At 46.2% G+C, this 20,797-nt stretch overlaps 1 protein-coding gene across 4 annotated transcripts in view; it reads left to right on the top strand.

The window, feature by feature from the left end:
- The window catches only part of LOC141069332 (membrane-spanning 4-domains subfamily A member 4A-like), a 284,745-nt gene that overhangs the window by 145,227 nt on the left and 118,721 nt on the right, over nt 1-20,797 (top strand). For all 4 annotated transcript variants that reach the window (XM_073558807.1, XM_073558805.1, XM_073558808.1 and 1 more), the window contains exon 3: nt 4,336-4,446. In XM_073558807.1, the coding sequence (XP_073414908.1) occupies nt 4,336-4,446 (111 nt within the window). The remainder of the gene's footprint in view (nt 1-4,335; nt 4,447-20,797) is intronic.

The raw sequence follows: 20,797 nt of genomic DNA, 5'->3' as shown, positions 1-20,797 counted from the left end.
GTCATTCACCAGAGACATTCATACGTGCATAAATCACTCACTCCACATAGTCTGTAAATACAGTCTGTCCTAGCGCATGGGCGAGTGGCCATGCGAACCTTTTATAGCCACTGGCGTCTGGGACCTTCCTGGTTTCTCGGATAGGCCAATCCGAACACGAGCAGGACCTGAGCACGTGACCCTCGATCTCCAATGGGAGATCACTCCACGGGCATGCTCAGTGGCGCGACATGAGGACTTAGTTCCTGGAGAATCTCGCTGCTGAGCAGCATGCATTGTCATAGCTGTGCCAGAGGTGGCAGCAGCAAGCAAACCCACGGAGTTGGCCTTGGCAGAGCGTCGGGACCGACGAATCTGCTGAGCAGGCTCCACTGCGGCTGAACAAGAATGGGAGACTGCTGGGTGCAAGGCTCTGGATTCCTGCTGTGCAGTGGCAGGAACCCGACGCCTAACAGTATATGGAGCATTATTGGAGCCCATCATACACTGGAGCATCATCCATGAGGCCCATCATGTACTGGAGCATTGTAAATGGGGCAGATCAGACACTGGAGCAGCATCTATGGGGCACATTATACAGTCGAGCATTAGAAATGGGGCCCATTATATATGAAGCATTATTGGAGGCCATTATACACTGGAGCATTATCCATGAATCCATGAGGCCCATCATGTACTGGAGCACTGTAAATGGAGCAGCATCTAAGGGGCACATTATACACTGGAGCATTACAAATGGGGCCCATTATATATGGAGCATTATGTGGAGCTCATCAGATACTGTATGGAACATTATATGTGACTAATTATTTGGTATGGAGAAATATATGGGGCTCATTATTCTGTATGGTGCACAATGTGGTGGCCATAACACTGTATGGAGTAATATACTGTCCTGTTTTTGAGCTATTGTACAGTTTAAAATAGATCAGGCATGTCATGTAAGCAGTGAAGTATGTGTCATTGTAGTATACCTATATTTCTCTGCCGTATCGGAGCATCATGAATTGTGGTATGTGTTAAATGGGCGCACTGACATTCTTTGGCCCAGGGCACATGAAAACCTGGAGCCAGCCCAACCCCACCACAACTTTAGCCAAATAACCCCCAGTTTTCAATGCGTAACTATTATTATGAAGTAAATTAAGGTTGACAAGCTTCAGTTCTAAGAATTGATGTTTTTGCCATTGAAATGGGCACTGTAGGTGTGTTTCCTCTCCTCCTCTCACTGCCGACTTTGCTTCCCCTTTGACTTGCATTGGGTTTCGTGTTTCAGTCGGCCTCCGACTTTTCCCTATAGTCGGCCGATTTCGTTCGACCGGACTTTTGCGAAAGTCGGGTTTCATGAAACCCGATTCGACCCGAAAAAAGGCAAAGTCGCTCATCTCTACTCACCTCCCTTAAAAAATGTATTAATAAGTAAGGCATCAAATGTAAACAAAATTAGTATTCATAAACACAGCATACCTTGCAAAAAATAAGCCCTTAATCGGCCCCATCAACAGAAAATCGGACAAACAACGGCAGAATTGCAATTTTTTCACAATTTCTTCTGGCTTGGAATTTTTCTCATTTTTCAGTACATTATATGGTAAAATGAATGGTGTCAATTAAAAGTACAACTCACCTTGCAAAAAAAAAATCTGTCATATAACTATGTCAATGGAAAAATAAATAATGAGTTTATAAAGAAGGTGAGGAAAAAACAAAAGCCTTAACAGGTTAAATAAATAAATAGCTCAGTGTTCCTAAATTTAGTACTGTGACATGATATCGCCAAACTGTAGAGGAGCCAAAAGAAAGGGGATTGACACTGCTGGGGGGAATACTGATCTACAGGGTGGGCCATTTATATGGATACACCTAAATAAAATGGGAATAGTTGATGATTAGGGAAGAGCGAGTATTGTTGTGAGTTCATTTTTCCCTTCACCATTGAAGTCTGATGAACTCCCTCCTCTGGTGAAGGAAGGTAGTGAGACTGATTACCAAACACATGGGCAGCTAGATGATAACTGGGTGGCTGGAATTGAGGACTGGATATAAGGCTGCCAACGCCCTTCTTCCTGGCTGGTGATTTTCCTGCTGGATTCTTGGAGACCAGTCTGATTCCTGCATCTCAAAGCTAAGTTTTTCTGCTCTGCTTTGTACTCTTCAGTTTTGTTTTTGTTTTGCCTTGTTTTTTGGGAGTTCTGCCATCCCCGGCCGGGGGTGAGCTGAATTCCATTTTTGTCTCTTATCTGTTGATCTTATGCTCTGTCTTCAGAATATACCTGAGTGCTGATATAATCTTTTGAAGCCTAGCGACTTCAAGGCCTGTTTTTCCTATCAGTCGGTTGGCTCATTTTGATAGGGTTTTTGCAGATGGCAGACAGCAGCTTTCTTATCCTGTCCTATGTAGTTAGCTTGGGCCCCATCATTTGCTCAACCTATCTTTCTATCTGTGTTAGTGTTTTCATCTTGCTTCACCGTCATTATATGTTGGGGGCTGCCTATTGCTTTGGGGTCAGCTCTGGGGCAGTTTAGTTTTTCCCCTTTCTGTCTTTAGGCTATGTAGCTCTCCGGCTGTGATCGAGGGGTCTAGGGCACCGTAGGAACCCCCCATGGCTACTGCTAGTTGTTGTGGATAGGTTCAGGGGTCTGCAATCCGATAGCTGCCAACCTCTCTGGTTTTTCTGGACTTAGCTGGTATTTTGTTTTTTCCTCCTTCGGTGACTCATCATAACAGAGTATACTCGTTAGGATTCGGTACTCAGCGAGTAATGCGGTACTTGCGGTACTCGAATCCTGGCGAGTATTTCACTAATCGCCTCGCAATATTCGGCACAACCCGAACAGTCCCCGCACAGCCCAGCACAGTCCCTGCACAGCCCAGCACAGTCCCTGCACAGCCCAGCACAGTCCCCGCACAGCCCAGAACAGGCCCCGCACAGCCCAGCACAGTCCCGCACAGCCCAGCTCGGTCCCCGCACAGTCCAGCACAGCCCAGCACAGTCCCCGCAGAGCCCAGCACAGTCCCGCACAGCCTGGCACAGTCACCGCACAGTCCCGAACAGCCCAGCTCGGTCCCCGCACAACCCAGCACAGTCCCGCACAGCCTGGCACAGTCCCCGCACAGTCCCGCACAGCCTGGCACAGTCCCGCACAGCCCAGCTCGGTCCCCGCACAGTCCACGCACAGCCTAGCACAGTCCCCGCACAGCCCAGCATAGTCCCGCACAGCCTGGCACAGTCCCCGCACAGCCCAGCACAGTCCCCGCAGAGTCCAGCACAGTCTCACAGAGCCTGGCATTGTCCCTGCACAGCCCAACACAGTCCCCGCACAGCCCAGCACAGTCCCGCACAGCCCAGCACAGTCCTGCACAGCCCATTACTTGCATTTCCCATAGACTTACATTGGACTCGCTGTACTCGTTACGAGTACCTCCTAATACTCTGGTACTCATAACGAGTACAGCGAGTCCGAGTATTTCACTACTCGCTCATCCCTATTGGTGATATAAACTTCCAGTTTGTGGCACATTAGTATATGGGTGGGGGAAAACTTTTCAAGATGGTGGCCATTTTGAAGTCGACCATTTTGGATCCAACTTTATTATTTCCAAAGGGAAGAGTGTCATGTAACACATCAAACTTATTGAGAATTTCACAAGAAAAACAATGGTGTGCTTTGTTTTAATGTAACTTTATTCTTTCATGAGTTATTTACAAATTTATGACCACTTTTAAAATGTGTTCAAAGTGCTGCCCATTGTGTTGGATTGTCAATGCAACCCTCTTCTCCCACTCTTGACACACTGATAGCAACACCGCAGAAGAAATGCTAGCACAGGCTTCCAGTATCCGTTATTTCAGATGCTGCACATCTCGTATCTTCACAGCATAGACAATTGCCTTCAGATGACCCCAAAGATAAACCTCTGCGACATGTCGATGGCTGTAAACAAAGAGAAACTTGTAAATAACTCATGAAAGAATAAAGATGTGTTAAAACCAAGCACACCTTTGTTTTTCTTGTGAAATTCTTAATAACTTTGATGTGTCATATGACCCTCTTCCCATTGGAAAAAATTAAGTTGGATGCAAAATGGCCAATTTCAAAATGGCCGCCACCCATCTTGAAAAGTTTCCCCCCTCCCATATACTAATGTGCCACAAATAGGAAGTTGATGTCACCATCCATTCCCATTTTATTTAAGTGTATCCATATATATGGCCCACCCTGTATATGACTTAAAATGGATGACAGTGGGGAAAATCTGCAGTTTTTCCAAAATATGTGGAGTCAACCTAAAATGTATTATGTTTTATATCTTTTTTGCCTACTTTTTTTCAGATTGTACTGATTATTTCGGCCATCTTGGAGATTGGTTTGGGAATTGCTCTGGGTTTCACCAGCTACTCCATAAGTTTTCCAAGTGGTATTCCATTTTGGGGGCCAATTTTTGTAAGTACCATTATTATTCTGTACTGTAATGCACCTACATCTGACATAGAGCCCTAATAGATATGATTTGAGTTCAAATAGCTCCTTACAGAAAAATAGCTCCTTACATAAGGGATAAACCTTAAATGCTTCTTTTTTATTAGCTAGCATCTGAAAAGCCAGAGACAGTGAACTTCTCAATTTAGGGGTACTTCACACTAAGCGAGATTGCTAATGAGACGCTGATGCGTCACCGATTTTGTGACACATCAGCGATCTCGCCAGCGATCTCTCTGTGTGTGGCACGCATCAGCGACTGGCCCCCCGGGTATCGCTGATCATACAGGAATGTCCTGGGCCATTTTTTGATCGTTGGTCTCCTGCTGGCCAGCATGCATCGCTGCGTGTGGCAGCGAGAGACCAGCGATCAGCGAGCTCCTAGCGCTGTAAGCAGACGCTGGGAGCTAGTAACCAGGGTAAATAGCGGGCAACTAAGAGCGCGCGCTTCTCTTAGTTACCCACTGTGTACCCTGGATACCAGCGTGCTCGCGCTGGGAGCTGGTATCCAAGGTAAACAGCGGGTAACTAAGCACCGCGCGCACTTAGTTACTCGCTGTTTACCTTGGATACCAGCTCCCAGCACGAGCACGCTGGTATCCAGGATAAACAGTGGGTAAGTAAGAGACACACGTGCTTAGTTACTCGCTATTTACCCTGGTTACCAGCGTCCTCGCTGGTCCTGATCGTTGGTGAGATCTGCCTGTTTGAGAGCTCACCAGTGATCATGTAGTGATGCACTAGCGATCCTGACCAGGTCGTATCGTTGTCGGGATCGCTGGTGCGTCGTTTAGTGTAACAGGACCCTAAGCTTTTGAAGACTAACAGTTGATTTTATTTTTATTCCATAAATCAATAGAACACATGAAAATAAGTAACTTTATATTATGTCTTATCAGAAAGATCTGCATCTTTCTCTGCCAGAAGTGATCAGTCATTATCAGAATTTTCAGTTCTGAGTAATGTTGAGCGATGCGATCCGATATTGAGAAATATTGGATCGGCCGATATCCAAAAAGTATCGGGTATGGCCGATTCCGAAAGCCCCATTCAAGTCAATGGGACCGAAATATCGGAATGAAAAAAAACCCCTTTCTTTCCTTGTAGGTTAATTCTACATGAAGAAAAACAACTAAGAAAAATGTAGAATGTATTGGGGTAGGTGGAGGAGACATTAAAGGCATAGAGGTTTAGCCCAATCAAATGGAATAGCAGGAATTATTATTTTTTTTTAAGACGTTCGTAGTTACAAAGATATTGACTATGTTAACCTCTTTTATATTTTGTCAGATATGTATGTTTCACTACTTCCATGCTCTTCACCTTCTTTTTTTACTTCACCCACACTTTCTCCTTCATGATCCTCAGCAGCAGCATCTTTTTCATCAACTTCTTCTTCACCTTATTCATCTTCTTCTTCTTTACCTTCTTCCTATTATTCTTTTTTTGTACATTATTCATATTCTTCTTATTCAACGATTATTCCTCTTCATATTCTACTTCTTCATCTTCTTCCTATTCTTCTTCTTCATCATATTCTTATTTGTGACAGGCATTCCTGTAGTTGTTATCTATAAAAGTTTGAAGATTACACCTTCCGTTCTGCCTGTTACAAAAGATTTACAACAGGATTTGTCCGCGTTCAGTTTGGCCTGCAGAAGCAGGCATTTTCCAGGGGCACCACGAGGAGGAACGAACTCACCCGCATACACTGCTTAGTCTTCTTCTGCTCATAATTTAGATAATATCTTTTGCTCTGATTTTTAGTCTTATGCTTAATGTTCTTCTGATTTCGGTTCTTCTGCTTTTTGTTCTTCTGCTTCTTGGTCTTCTGTCTCTTGTTGTTCTGCATCCTGGTGGTTGCCTTCATGTTCTTTGTCCTCTTGGTCATCTTCTTCAGGGTCATCTTTTTGGTCTTCTTCGGTGTGGTCTTCAGGGTCGTCGTCTTCAGGGTCGTCGTCAGGGAGATCCAGAGTGAGAACCAAAAACCATTTCCATAAGCTTGAACTTGGAAAAGTAGCAGAAGGTACAAGAAGGCAGATGAACTGCTGAGAATCAGATGACGGTACTGGAACCTGGATGGTTAGCAGAAGGAACAAGAGCAAATGGAACTAGCGAGGACCAGCTGATGGTGCTGGAACCCGGAGGGGCAGCAGAAGGAACAAGAGCCAATGGCACAACCGTGGACCAGCTGACGGTGCTGGAACACGGTTACTAAGCAGGAGGTACCTGTGCAGAAAGCACTACCAAGGACCAGCAGACGTTGCTGGAACTCGGATACCGAGAAGGCGGCACCTAGGCCAAAGGCACTGCCGAGAACCAGCTGACGGTGCTGGAACCCAGATGGGTAGCAGAAGCTGCAAGAGCAAATGGAACTAGCGAGGACCAGCTGATGGTGCTGGAACCCGGAGGGGCAGCAGAAGGAACAAGAGCCAATGGCACAACTGTGGACCAGCTGACGGTGCTGGAACACGGTTACTAAGCAGGAGGTACCTGTGCTAGAAAGCACTACCAAGGACCAGCAGACATTGCTGGAACTCGGATACCGAGAAGGAGGCGCCTAGGCCAAAGGCACTGCCGAGTACCAGCTGACGGTGCTGGAACCCGGATGGTTAGCAGAAGCTGCAAGAGCAAATGGAACTAGCGAGGACCAGCTGATGGTGCTGGAACCCGGAGGGGCAGCAGAAGGAACAAGAGCCAATGGCACAACCGTGGACCAGCTGACGGTGCTGGAACACGGTTACTAAGCAGGAGGTACCTGTGCAGAAAGCACTACCAAGGACCAGCAGACGTTGCTGGAACTCGGATACCGAGAAGGCGGCACCTAGGCCAAAGGCACTGCCGAGAACCAGCTGACGGTGCTGGAACCCAGATGGGTAGCAGAAGCTGCAAGAGCAAATGGAACTAGCGAGGACCAGCTGACGGTGCTGGAACCCGGAGGGGCAGCAGAAGGAACAAGAGCCAATGGCACAACTGTGGACCAGCTGACGGTGCTGGAACACGGTTACTAAGCAGGAGGTACCTGTGCTAGAAAGCACTACCAAGGACCAGCAGACATTGCTGGAACTCGGATACCGAGAAGGAGGCGCCTAGGCCAAAGGCACTGCCGAGAACCAGCTGACGGTGCTGGAACCCGGATGGGTAGCAGAAGGTACCCATGATAAACAAAGTTGCAAGGCCGCGAGCCGGCCACAGTTACCGAAACCCACAGTCCTACAGGGGGTGCTTGTCCTATTGGCACTACGGAACCAGCCTTTGTTACCAGAACCCGCAGCCCACATAGGAAGCACCTAAACTGCAGGCACCATAGACTCAGCTAACCCGACCGCAACACGACAGGACAACGTATTGGTGGCAAAGTGACGTTGACACTACCCGGAAACAGCAGGTGTGCTGGACCCTGGCTGGGCAGGAGGGAGTACCCATGCCAAAGACACTGCCGAGAACCAGCTGACAGTGCTGGAACCGAGATGGGTAGCAGAAGCTGCAAGAGTCAATGGAACTACCGAGAACCAGCTGACGGTGCTGGAACCCAGAGTGGCAGCTGAAGGAACAAGAGCCAGTGGCACAACTGTGGACCAGCTGACGGTGCTGGTACACGGTTACTAAGCAGTTCAGTAACGTCAGCTGATCCCCTGATGTGTGTCCGGCAATGTCTCCTGCTCTGTCCACATTCCCACTACTATTAGTGGGAATGTGTACAGAGCAGGAGACATTGCCGGACACACATCAGGGGTTCAGCTCACATTACTGAATCCCAGTAACACAGGAACAAGTGTTGATTGTGCAGACGCCACTTCTGAGCAGCAACTGGCGGGGTTTGAAGGCCAGGGGAAATACTAGAGACAGAGTGGAGCCAGAGGCCTAGTTGGAGCAAGATTGAAATCAGTAGTAGTGTGAATGTGGAGGCAGCAGAAGACATTGCCGTCCACACAGCAGGGGAGCAGCTGGCGTTACTGAACCCCACTAACACAGGAGCTAGTGTTTTTCTCTGTGCAGACGGCACTTCTGAGCAACAACTGGCTGTGTTGAAGCCCAGGGATTACAGTTCAGGTGGTAGAAACATGAACACAACAGGAGACCTGGATACTGTTGCCAACCAATTATTTATTCTGGAAAAGGACTGGCAAATTCTAATGAGAGCCAGGCCTTGTTCATTTTCAGAAAAGTAAGCCGGTCAACGTTATCGGAGGATAGTCGCGTGCGACGGTCTGTTAGTACACCACCTGCGGCACTAAAGACGCGTTCCGATAATACACTAGCAGCAGGGCAAGCCAGCACCTCCAATGCATACTGGCTAAGCTCTGGCCATGTATCCAGCTTAGAGACCCAAAACTTGAAGAGGGAAGAGCAGTCTGGGAGTACACTGACAGGGCAAGACATATAGTCTGTCACCATCTGACGGAAACGTTGCCTCCTGCTGACTGGAGCCATCTGTGATGGTGTAGACATTTGTGGCGGGCACACAAAACTTTGCCACATTTGGGCCATACTGGTTTTGCCTTGTGCTGAGGCACTGCCTTTGCTCCCTCTTTGTGCAGAGCTTCCTCCACTGCCTCGACGCACAGAGGTGCTTTGTAAAGCACTAGCAGCACTGCTCTCGGGTGGAATGGAGAACATGATGGACTGCACCAGTGTGTCTTGGTACTCCCGCATTTTACGCTTCCGGTTCAACGGTGTTATGCGGCTTTGTAAGTTGTCCCGGTAGCGAGGATCTTGGAGGGTGTACACCCAATAATCAGCCGTGTTGAGAATGTGGGTGATGCGGCGGTCGTTTGACTTGTTTACGCCTGATGCAGCTGGTACTCCATTACTGCTGTCTGCTGCTCACACAACCGCTCCAAAATATGTAACGTTGAATTCCACCTGGTGGGTAGGTCACATATGATGTGATGTTCCGGAAGGCATAATCGGCGCTGCAATGCGCGATCTTGCCGTGCTGGAACGCCGCAAGTGAGCGCACTCTATGTGGACCTTGTGCAGCAGTGCATCAAGATCCAGATAGTCCCTCAGGAAGCTATGCACGACCAAGTTGAGCACATGTGCCAGACATGGGATGTGAGTGAGGTTGCCTAGGCCCAGAGCTGCCACCAGATTTTGGCCATTGTCACACACTACCAAGCCTGGCTGGAGATTCACTGGCAGAAACCACACGTCGCTCTCCTGCTTGATGGCACTCCAGAGCTCCTGCGCTGTGTGGCTTCGATTCCCCAAAGAAATTAATTTCAGTACGGCCTGTTGACGTTTGACCACGGCTGTGCTCATATCGGTCGTAACAGGCTCCTGCAGCACTGATTCTGAGGAACTGGAGTATGAGGAGGAGTCAATGTGTACAAACTGGATTCCTGCAATCCTTGGAGTTGGCAGAACACGTACAGCGCCACTCTCAAGATCTGTACCCGGCTCCACAACATTGACCCAATGGGCAGTGAGTGAAAGGTATCGTCCCTGTCCATGGGTACTGGTCCACGCATAGGTGGTCAGGTGGACCTTGCCACTGATGGCGTTTAATAGCGCATGTTTAATTTTTCCCTCCACATGCTTTTCCAGGTCAAGGATGGCTTGCCTGCTGAAATAAAAGCTGCTGGGCACGGTGTATTGTTGGACTGCCAATGCCATGAAGTTCTGGAAGGTGTCAGTCTCCACCAGCCTGAATGAGAGCATTTAAAGGACCAGTAATTTGGCAATGCCAGCATTCAGCACCTGTGCTCGAGGATGGTTTGCCGAGTATGGCCGCCTTTTCTCCCATGCCTGTGCTACCGATGGCTGTAGAGTGGCCTGGGAGTGTGAAGATGAACGGGAACGTGGTGCTGTGGGTGGAATGTCACTGGGTCTCTGGACAACAGTGCCAGAGGTTCTTCCTTGGTGATCCTGTGAGGATGCCGAATCAGCTGTGTGTGAGCTGGAGGAAGAAGCTACAACACGAGCTGAAGAGGTGGTAGGTGGTTCTGTAGGTTGGCCTACGTCTTCAGTGTGTCTTTGTAACTCCACCACGTGCTTGGTCCGCACATATTTCCACATATTTGTGGTATTGAGATTGCTGACACTTTTCCCGCTTTTGACTTTCTGATGACACAGCTTGCATTTGACAAAGCAAATGTCATCTGCAACTGTGTCAAAAAAGAACCACGCACTGCAAGTCTTGGGAGCACCCGTTTTGGCTTTTGGAAGAGGAATGCTCCTAACGGGTGCCGAAGTGGAGGCTACAGGCAACCAAGTCTGCCCCCTCCCTCTCTCTCCTGTTTTGGCCGTTCAGGGAATCTCTTCCTCAGATCTTCTCCCACCACCTTATTGTTCCTCACGCCATGATGGGTCAAGGACCTCATCATCTACATTCCCCTCTTCAAACACCTGCTTCTCCTGGGTAGTCTCGCTATCACCGTACGCTGTTGTGAGTTCATTTTTCCCTTCACCATTGAGGTCTGATGAACTCCCTCCTCTAGTGAAGGAAGGTAGTGAGACTGATTACCAAACACCTGGGCAGCTAGATGATGACTGGGTGGCTGGAATTGAGGACTGGATATAAGGCTGCCGACGCCCTTCTTCATGGCTGGTGATTTTCTGGCTGGATTCTTGGAGACCAGTCTGATTCCTGCGTCTCAAAGCTAAGTTTTTCTGCTCTGCTTTGTACTCTTCAGTTTTGTTTTTGTTTTGCCTTGTTTTTTGGGAGTTCTGCCATCCCCGGCCGGGGGTGAGCTGAATTCCATTTTTGTCTCTGATCTGTTGATCTTTTGCTCTGTCTTCAGAATATACCTGATTGCTGATATAGTCTTTTGAAGCCTAGCGACTTCAGGGTCTGTTTTTCCTATCAGTCGGTTGGCTCATTTTGATAGGGTTTTTGCAGATGGCAGACAGCAGCTTTCCTATCCTGTCCTATGTAGTTAGCTTGGGCCCCATCATTTGCTCAATCTATCTTTCTATCTGTGTTAGTGTTTTCATCTTGCTTCACCGTCATTATATGTTGGGGGCTGCCTATTGCTTTGGGGTCTGCTCTGGGGCAGTTTAGTTTTTCCCCTTTCTGTCTTTAGGCTATGTAGTTCTCCGGCTGTGATCGAGGGGTCTAGGGCACCGTAGGAACCCCCCACGGCTATTGCTAGTTGTTGTGGATAGGTTCACGGGTCTGCAATCCGATAGCTGCCAACCTCTCTGGTTTTTCTGGACTTAGCTGGTATTTTGTTTTTTCCTCCTTCGGTGATTCATCATAACAGAATCACCAGCCATACCGCAGATCCTAGGGTACTCAATAGCAGGAGAGAATTGTAAAAAAAAAAAAAAGAAAAAAAAGAAAGAAAAAGAAAAAAAAAGTGTCAGAATTTTTTTTTTTTTGTGCATATTTTTTCCTCTATATCTCTGAGGCCGTAGGGGGAATTTTTCTCTCAATGGAGATGAAGCAATTGTCTGATCGTGTGAAGCAGCTCGCTGCTGAAGTGCGGGGAATTTCCGCCTATCTTGCTCATTCACATGCTGCTGAACCAAAGATTCCTACTCCTGATGTGTTTTTTGGGGATCGGTCTAAATTCTTGAATTTCAAGAATAATTGTAAATTATTTTTTGCCTTGAAGCCTAACTCGTCGGGGAACTCCGCGCAGCAGGTTAAAATTGTCATCTCTTTGCTGCGCGGCGATCCCCAGGATTGGGCGTTTTCTTTGAAACCTGATGATCCTATTCTGAATAATGTGAACGCATTTTTTCAAGCCTTGGGGTTGTTGTATGATGAACCTAATGCTATTGATCAGGCTGAAAAGACCCTGTTGGCATTAAGCCAGGGTCGGGATTCGGCAGAGTTGTATTGTCAAAAATTCCGAAAGTGGGCGGTCCTTACTACCTGGAATGATGGTGCCTTGGCAGCCCTCTTTCGGAAGGGTTTGTCAGAAACAGAAAAAGATACTATGGTGGGATTTCCTTTTCCCTCTGGTCTTGATGATTCTATGTCATTAGCCATTCAGGTGGACCGGCGTTTACGTGAACACAAAACTACACGAGAGATGTTGCCACCTGTTGAACAAATGTCTGAACCTATGCAAAGTGATAGAGTTTTGTCTAGGGTGCAACGTCAGGAGTTCATAAGGCTTAATAAGCTGTGTTTTTTTTGTGGAGATGCCTCGCATATTATTTCTGTCTGCCTAAACGAGAGAAACGTTGTGCACACACGTTTTCTGTGGGTGGTGTTCAACCTAAGTTTCTTCTGGCAATTACTCTGATCTGCTCCCTGTCCACATTTTCCGCCAAGGCTTTTGTGGATTCAGGAGCAGCTCTGAACCTGATGGACTTGTATTTTGCTAAACGTTGTGGATTTCCTATGACATCTCTGCGGACGCCTATCCCTTTGAGGGGTATTGATGCTACTCCTTTGGCAAAGAATAAACCTCAGTTTTGGACCCAGGTGGTAATGCGGGTCGCCCCAGACCATCAAGAAAATTGCAGATTTTTGGTGTTGCATAATTTGCATGATACCATTGTTCTGGGGTTTCCCTGGTTGCAAATCCATAATCCAGTTCTGGATTGGAAATCTTTGTCTGTGGTGAGTTGGGGTTGTCGGTGTGCCCTTAGTGATGCTCCTGTTTTCTCCACCTCTCCCCAGTCACATGATGTTCCTGACTATTTGGCTGACTTTTATGATGTATTTAGTGAGAATGAGTCTGCGTCTTTGCCTCCTCATAGGAGTTATGACTGTGCAATTGAGCTGAGCCCGGGGTGTAATTTCCCCAAGGGTCGGCTTTTCAATTTATCTGTACCCGAGCACGAGGCTATGCGATCCTATATTAAGGAGGCATTAGAGAAGGGTCATATTAGACCATCCTCTTCACCCTTTGGTGCTGGGTTTTTTTTTCGTGGCTAAAAAGGATGGTTCATTAAGGCCTTGTATTGACTATCGTGCCCTCAACAAAATTACTGTTAAATATCAGTATCCGTTACCCCTGATTTCTGATCTATTCTCCAGAGTTAAAGGTGCTTGCTGGTTTACCAAGCTTGACCTCAGGGGGGCATATAATCTTATTCGCATTAAGCATGGGGATGAATGGAAGACGGCGTGTAATACTCCGGAGGGACATTTTGAGTACCTGGTGATGCCTTTTGGGCTCACTAATGCCCCTTCTGTCTTCCAGTGCTTCATGAACGATATATTCCGAGACTTTGTGGATAAATTTTTGATTATCTATCTGGATGATATTTTGATCTTCTCCAAGAATTGGGACTCTCATGTGGAACATGTTCGGACTGTGTTCCGGATTTTGAGGGAGAATTCCCTGTATGTCAAGGGATCGAAATGCCTTTTTGGGGTACAGAGGATTTCATTTTTGGGATTTATTTTGTCTCCTTCAACTATTGAAATGGACCCGGCCAAGGTACAGGCCATTTATGATTGGGTTCAGCCCACTTCTTTGAAGGCCCTCCAGAAGTTTTTGGGTTTTGCTATTTTTTATCGGAAATTTATAGCTAATTTTTCTGGTATTGCCAAGCCATTGACGGATTTGACTAGGAAGGGTGCTGAAGTGCTGAATTGGTCTCCGGAGGCTGTTTCTTCCTTTCAGGAGCTTAAGCGAAGATTCACTTCTGCTCCGGTTTTGCGGCAACCTGATGTCTCACTCCCGTTTCAGGTGGAGGTGGACGCTTCTGAGATTGGTGCAGGAGCTGTGTTGTCCCAAAAAGATCCTGTGACATCTAAAATGAATCCTTGTACTTTCTTTTCCCGAAAGTTCTCCCCATCCGAACGTAACTATGATGTGGGTAATCGGGAACTGTTGGCCATGAAATGGGCATTTGAGGAGTGGAGACATTGGTTGGAGGGAGCTAAACACCAAGTCGTGGTCCTTACTGACCACAAGAATTTGATTTACCTGGAGTCGGCCAAGCGCTTGAATCCTAGACAGGCTAGGTGGGCCTTGTTTTTCACACGTTTTGATTTTGTGGTCTCTTTTCTTCCAGGCACTAAGAATGTCAAGGAAGACGCCCTCTCTAGGAGTTTCCTTGCTGATTCTCCTGTTGTGACTAAGCCTGCTACCATCTTAGGCGAGGGGGTAGTTCTTTCTGCCATCTCGCCCGATTTGAGACGTGCTCTGGAAGAGTTTCAGGAGGACAAACCTGAGCGTTGTCCCAGTGGAAAGTTGTATGTTCCTGACCAGTGGAGGAAGAGAGTGATGTCTGAAGTTCATTGCTCTGCATTGGCTGGTCATCCAGGTATTTTTGGTACTAGAGATCTGGTGAGTCGGTCTTTTTGGTGGCCTGCCTTGTCTCGTGATGTCAGGAATTTTGTGCAGTCCTGTGGGACTTGCTCCCGGTCTAAACCTTGTTCTCGCTCTAGTGGCTTGTTGATGCCTTTGCCGGTGCCCAGGAGGCCATGGAACCATATTTCAATGGATTTTATCTCTGATATGCCTGTCTCTCAGAGAATGACTGTCATTTGGGTGATTTGTGATAGATTCTCTAAGATGGTCCATCTTGTACCACTCCCTAAGTTGCCATCTTCCTCTGAGTTGGTGCCCTTGTTTTTGCAACAGGTGGGTCGCTTGCACGGGATTCCTGAGAACATTGTATCTGACAGAAGAGTTCAGTTTGTGTCTAGATTTTGGAGGACTTTCTGTTCCAAGCTGGGAATTCAGTTGTCCTTCTCCTCTGCGTTTCACCCTCAGCGCAATGGGCAGACGGAGAGAACAAACCAGACTTTGGAGTCGTATTTGAGATGTTTTATTTCTGCCGATCAGGATGATTGGGTTTCATTTTTGCCCTTGGCCGAATTTGCTTTAAATAATAGAGCTAGTTCTGTCACTTTGATGTCACCTTTTTTTTGTAACTTTGGTTTTCACCCTCGATTTTCTTCAGGGCAGGTGGAGCCTTCTGCCTGCCCAGGTGTTGACACTGTGGTGGAGAGAATGCACCAGATCTGGGACCAAGTAGTGGATAAGTTGTCTCTCTCCCAGGAAAAGGCCCAGCGGTTTTCCAACCGCCGTATGACCGTTGGTCCCCAGTTTAAGGTGGGTGATATGGTTTGGTTGTCATCAAAAAATATCGCTATGAAGGTGGCTGCTCCTAAGTTTAAGCCTAGATTTATTGGACCTTACAAGATTTTGGAGATTATTAATCCGGTCTCTTTTCGGTTGGCTCTTCCTGTCACATTTAAAATTCATAATGTGTTTCATAAGTCCTTGTTGAAGAGGTTTGTTGAACCAGTAGTTCCTGTGGTGGCACCTCCTGACCCTATATTGGTTGAAGGTAACATGGAATATGAGGTAGAAAAGATACTGGATTCCCGTCTGGCTAGACGGAGACTCCAGTATTTGGTTAAGTGGAAGGGTTATGGTCAGGAGGATAATTCCTGGGTCTCTGCCTCTGATATTCATGCCAAAAGATTGGTGCGTGCCTTTCATCGGGCTCACCCGGATCGCCCTGGTGGCATGGATGAGGGTTCGGTGACCCCTCCTCAAGGGGGAGGTACTGTTGTGAGTTCATTTTTCCCTTCGCCATTGAGGTCTGATGAACTCCCTCCTCTAGTGAAGGAAGGTAGTGAAACTGATTACCGAACACCTGGGCAGCTAGATGATGACTGGGTGGCTGGAATTGAGGACTGGATATAAGGCTGCCGACGCCCTTCTTCATGGCTGGTGATTTTCCTGCTGGATTCTTGGAGACCAGTCTGATTCCTGCGTCTCAAAGCTAAGTTTTTCTGCTCTGCTTTGTACTCTTTAGTTTTGTTTTTGTTTTGCCTTGTTTTTTGGGAGTTCTGCCATCCCCGGCCGGGGGTGAGCTGAATTCCATTTTTGTCTCTGATCTGTTATTTTGATCAAAATTATGTTAACTAAATACCCTTATTATTACAACCTACATGCAATTTTTGCAATATATTTTTTTACTTTTTTATTCCAGGATATTTGTTTTGTGTTTTGCTTTTGGTTTTCTCTGTGTAAAGGTCATGTGTTCATATGCAATTACATTTTGCATGCACATTAATTTACTTTTTCTGCTCAGACCCAGTTTCTTATTTGTTTCAATGTGTATTCTGTGCATATAAGGGTGTGACCGCCCTGTTTTCTGAGTCAGAAAATCCATCCTGTCTGGCCTATACTATTACTGGTGGTTCAGTCCCTCTGTCCTTGTTCACATTTACGTCACTTGACAAGTGGAAAGGTTTTAAATACAAGAGTTAGGACTGTCCCACAAGGGTTACCGTGACGTGGCTGGATGGCTTCTACATTATTTTGATCAAAATTATGTTAACTAAATACCCTTATTATTACAACCTACATGCAATTTTTGCAATATATTTTTTTACTTTTTTATTCCAGGATATTTGTTTTGTGTTTTGCTTTTGGTTTTCTCTGATCTGTTGATCTTTTGCTCTGTCTTCAGAATATACCTGATTGCTGATATAGTCTTTTGAAGCCTAGCGACTTCAGGGCCTGTTTTTCCTATCAGTTGGTTGGCTCATTTTGATAGGGTTTTTGCGGATGGCAGACAGCAGCTTTCCTATCCTGTCCTATGTAGTTAGCTTGGGCCCCATCATTTGCTCAATCTATCTTTTTATCTGTGTTAGTGTTTTCATCTTGCTTCACCGTCATTATATGTTGGGGGCTGCCTATTGCTTTGGGGTCTGCTCTGGGGCAGTTTAGTTTTTCCCCTTTCTGTCTTTAGGCTATGTAGTTCTCCGGCTGTGATCGAGGGGTCTAGGGCACCGTAGGAACCCCCCACGGCTATTGCTAGTTGTTGTGGATAGGTTCACGGGTCTGCAATCCGATAGCTGCCAACCTCTCTGGTTTTTCTGGACTTAGCTGGTATTTTGTTTTTTCCTCCTTCGGTGACTCATCATAACAGTACACACCAGAAAGTGGCACCTGAGTCTCGTCATCATCTGATGCGTACTGAGATGTGCTGACCATAGGCACTGGCCCACCCGCCTCTTCAGATTCAGAGGGACAAAGCAGTTGCGCATCACTGCATACTCCCTCTTCTTCACATTCTTGAATGCTGCTTGGCTGGCCCCCTCTTTCCAAGCCAACAGATTCAGAGAACAGAAGTAGAGACTGTGATGGCTCCTGTCCAGGGCTCTCTGACTGCCTGGGCAATTTGGCAGGTGGTGAAGAGACAGATGGTTGCTCTTCAGTGCTCTGGCCCTGAGAGGACGTGGAAGTCATTGAAGTCGATGCGTTAGCTGCCATCCGTCCGACAATGGCTTCAATTTGTTCCTCCCGCAGCTGTGGGGTACGGCAAGGTCCTACAAAGCTGCGCATAAAGGACTGTTGCCTGGTAAAACTGGGGGATGCTGACTCACTGGTGCCCGCAGCAGGCACAGAATCCCCACGTCCTCTACCTGCAGAATCCCCATGTCCTCTCTCTGCTGAAACTCCATGCCCATGACCATGTGCCTTACTCCCTGCCTTCTTCATCTTGGTAGGCTGATAAAGATAGGCAGAAAAGTACAAAGGGGGGGCTTAGTGTGCTTATTCCTGAACAGCTGCTAACAGGTATAAGAAACACTAATTTTATAAAGTGTGTTTGGACTACACTTTAATATGAGCTAATGTGGCCTACACAACTGTCAAATGGAGTGTTTGGTGAACTTTATTTTGGTTTTTTTTTCAAAAAAACAAAAAGGATGTGACCAAAGATTTGAAAGCGATAGTATCACAAACTTTTTGGAGCTATTACAATGCAGGAAGTTAACCTACAATGCAAAAGACAAGGCTCCAAAAAATAGGGTAATACTAATCTGGCTGCGGATGAAGGGCACAAGCCAGAAAAAAGGCTCCTCTATCTACTCCTATATAGTGTTTGCAACCAACCAATGTAGATGGATATGGATGGATGCACACTAATAGGAGAATGAAAAATGAGCTGCAATAAAACAAAAATATGTATGAGGCAGTGACGCACGCTGAACGGCCTACAACCAGACGTAGCTGCAGGACACACCACAGCTGGAGCTGCACTCATACACAGAGACCTCTCAGACAGCCATGAACTGTGCAGATAAGTGGGCACTAGCACTGAAAGGCTGAAGAAAGGCTCCGCTGTCTACTCCTATAGTGTTTGCAACGAACGTATATGGATACGGATGGATGCACACTAATAGGAGAATGAAAAATGAGCTGCAATAAAAGAAAAATATGTGTGAGGCAGTGACGCACGCTGAGCGGCCTACAACCAGATGTAGCTACAGGACACACTACAGCGTGAGCTGCACTCACACACAGAGACCTCTCAGACAGCCGTGAACAGTGCAGAAAACTGGGCACTAGCACTGAAAGGCTGCAGAGAGGCTCCGCGGTCTACTCCTATAGTGTTTACAACCAACCAATGTAAATGGATACGGATGGATGCACACTAATAGAATGAAAAATGAGCAGCAAAAAAAGAAAAATATGTATGAGGCAGTGACACACGCTGAGCGGCCTACAACCAGACGTGGCTCCAGGACACACTACACAGCGTGAGCTGCACTCACACAGACCTTGCAGACAGCTGTGAACACTGCTGCAAGGCAAAAGAAAGCTACAGTGGTTTATTATGTAGCCTGGGTAAAGCACAATTTTATTTTGAAAATCGTTATCTCTAACTGTCCCTCAGAGTCTTGAACAGCAGCCTGTCCCTAACTGAATTAACAGCAGAGTGAACCCAAAATGGCGGTGGTGGCTTTTATAGTGCATCATGACATCATTTCAGCAGCCAATCACAGCCATGCCATTACTTAACATGCCTACATGCCTAACAGGATGTGCTCACACTTCTGAGGAGTCATTGGCTGAATCAAATCAAACTGGCTCATAGCATTATGGGAACTGACGATTCCGGTATTCGATATGCTAAAAGTATTGGAACTCAGTTTCGGAATGCTCAACATTAGTTCTAAGGTAAAATCTGTTTTCAGTGAAGACAGATTATTACATTACTGGGATAGGAGATGGCAGGCACTACGGATACAATTCTATATAGATGGGAGGAGGGAGGAGCCCCCCGAGGAAGATGGGCGAAACGTGCACGTCGGGGTGGAGGGATCTGTCTCCCTTGAGACTTTCACTAACGCTGCCAGGATCCAGGTAATGGCCTCAGTAGCTCTAACGCTAATTAGTTAACATAGATACATTCTCTATGTTTTTATAAATTATAAACTGAATTTTGGTCAAGCATTCGGATAGCCCAGACTATTGTTTATCTTGGCCCATGGGCTTGTGCTGTTTAGTGAACATACTGTGCACGTTTTATCAAACAGCAGACACTTCAGTATAGGTTTCTAGCAGCAAATACAAATGGATTGCTTACCAGCTATGAGGTTTATTACTATGCAGCTAAATATATATAATGGGAGTTGTTGGTCTCTTTTTTGCACTGATCTTGAGAACATGTATGTCTTTTAAATGTTTGACTTTTGTACTAATAAAAGATTTAACATTTTACCATTTGAATGCTCTACTGGTGATCTGTACTTCAATTGGAGGTGATCCTTAGGTTTTTCTATTTGATTGTTTTGTGAGCATTACTTTCGATAATTGTTGGCTGGTTTAGTATTAATAGAATCTTATCAGTAGGCCATCCCTTATATCGGTAATTTAATAATCTGTCTTCACTGAATGCAGGTTTTACCTCAGAACTGATAATTCTGAAAATGACTGATCACTTCTGGCAGAGATAGAAGCAGATCTTTCTGATAATACATATTACAAAGTTGCTTATTTTCATGTGTACTATTGATTTATTAAATGAAAATTTAGATGTTTAAGGTGTAGGCCAACTTGAGATTAAATGGGATTTCCAAGTACATAAAAACTTTGGCCAAAGTCAGGTAATGTAACAAAATAACAAAAGAACCTATACTCAACGAGGTTCTTAGATGGTTAAGGGAACCTTTGCAGGACTTGTGTCTGAACCTCACCTCTGTCAGGTTCCACCTGATAAAAAGATTAAAAAAAAATAAATAAAATGGACTAGAATGAAATAAAGCAGGTAAAACTTGAACTTATCTGTGTGTGACCATTTGTGTCAGTGTAGGAAAATTATAAGGGTGTGATGTCATCGTGAGCTAGTAGAGAAGTCTTAGATTATTAGAATAAATAATCAACTGAATTGTGAAATGAATTACTGCATTTTTCGGATTATAAGACACACTTTTTTCCCCAAAAAATTTGGGAGAAAATGGGGGTGTGTCTTATAGTTGGAATGTACTTACATAATACCGTGGCATGCGGTCCCGGTCCGACACTGCAGGGTGATGCAGCCTCCCTTTCCAGGCTGGTGCTGCATTCATGCTCTGTGGTGCAGAAGGGCTCCGCCGGCATTGTGTGAAAGCCCGGAGGCCCCCAGCAGATCCATTGCTGCGATGCGGTGG

Source organism: Dendrobates tinctorius, unplaced genomic scaffold, assembly GCF_039654945.1.
Source record: "Dendrobates tinctorius isolate UK_male_01 unplaced genomic scaffold, ASM3965494v1 ptg000258l, whole genome shotgun sequence".
Lineage (NCBI taxonomy): Eukaryota > Metazoa > Chordata > Amphibia > Anura > Dendrobatidae > Dendrobates > Dendrobates tinctorius.
The sequence above is the reverse complement of the archived record's forward strand: the minus strand, read 5'-3'. Positions and strand labels throughout refer to the sequence as shown.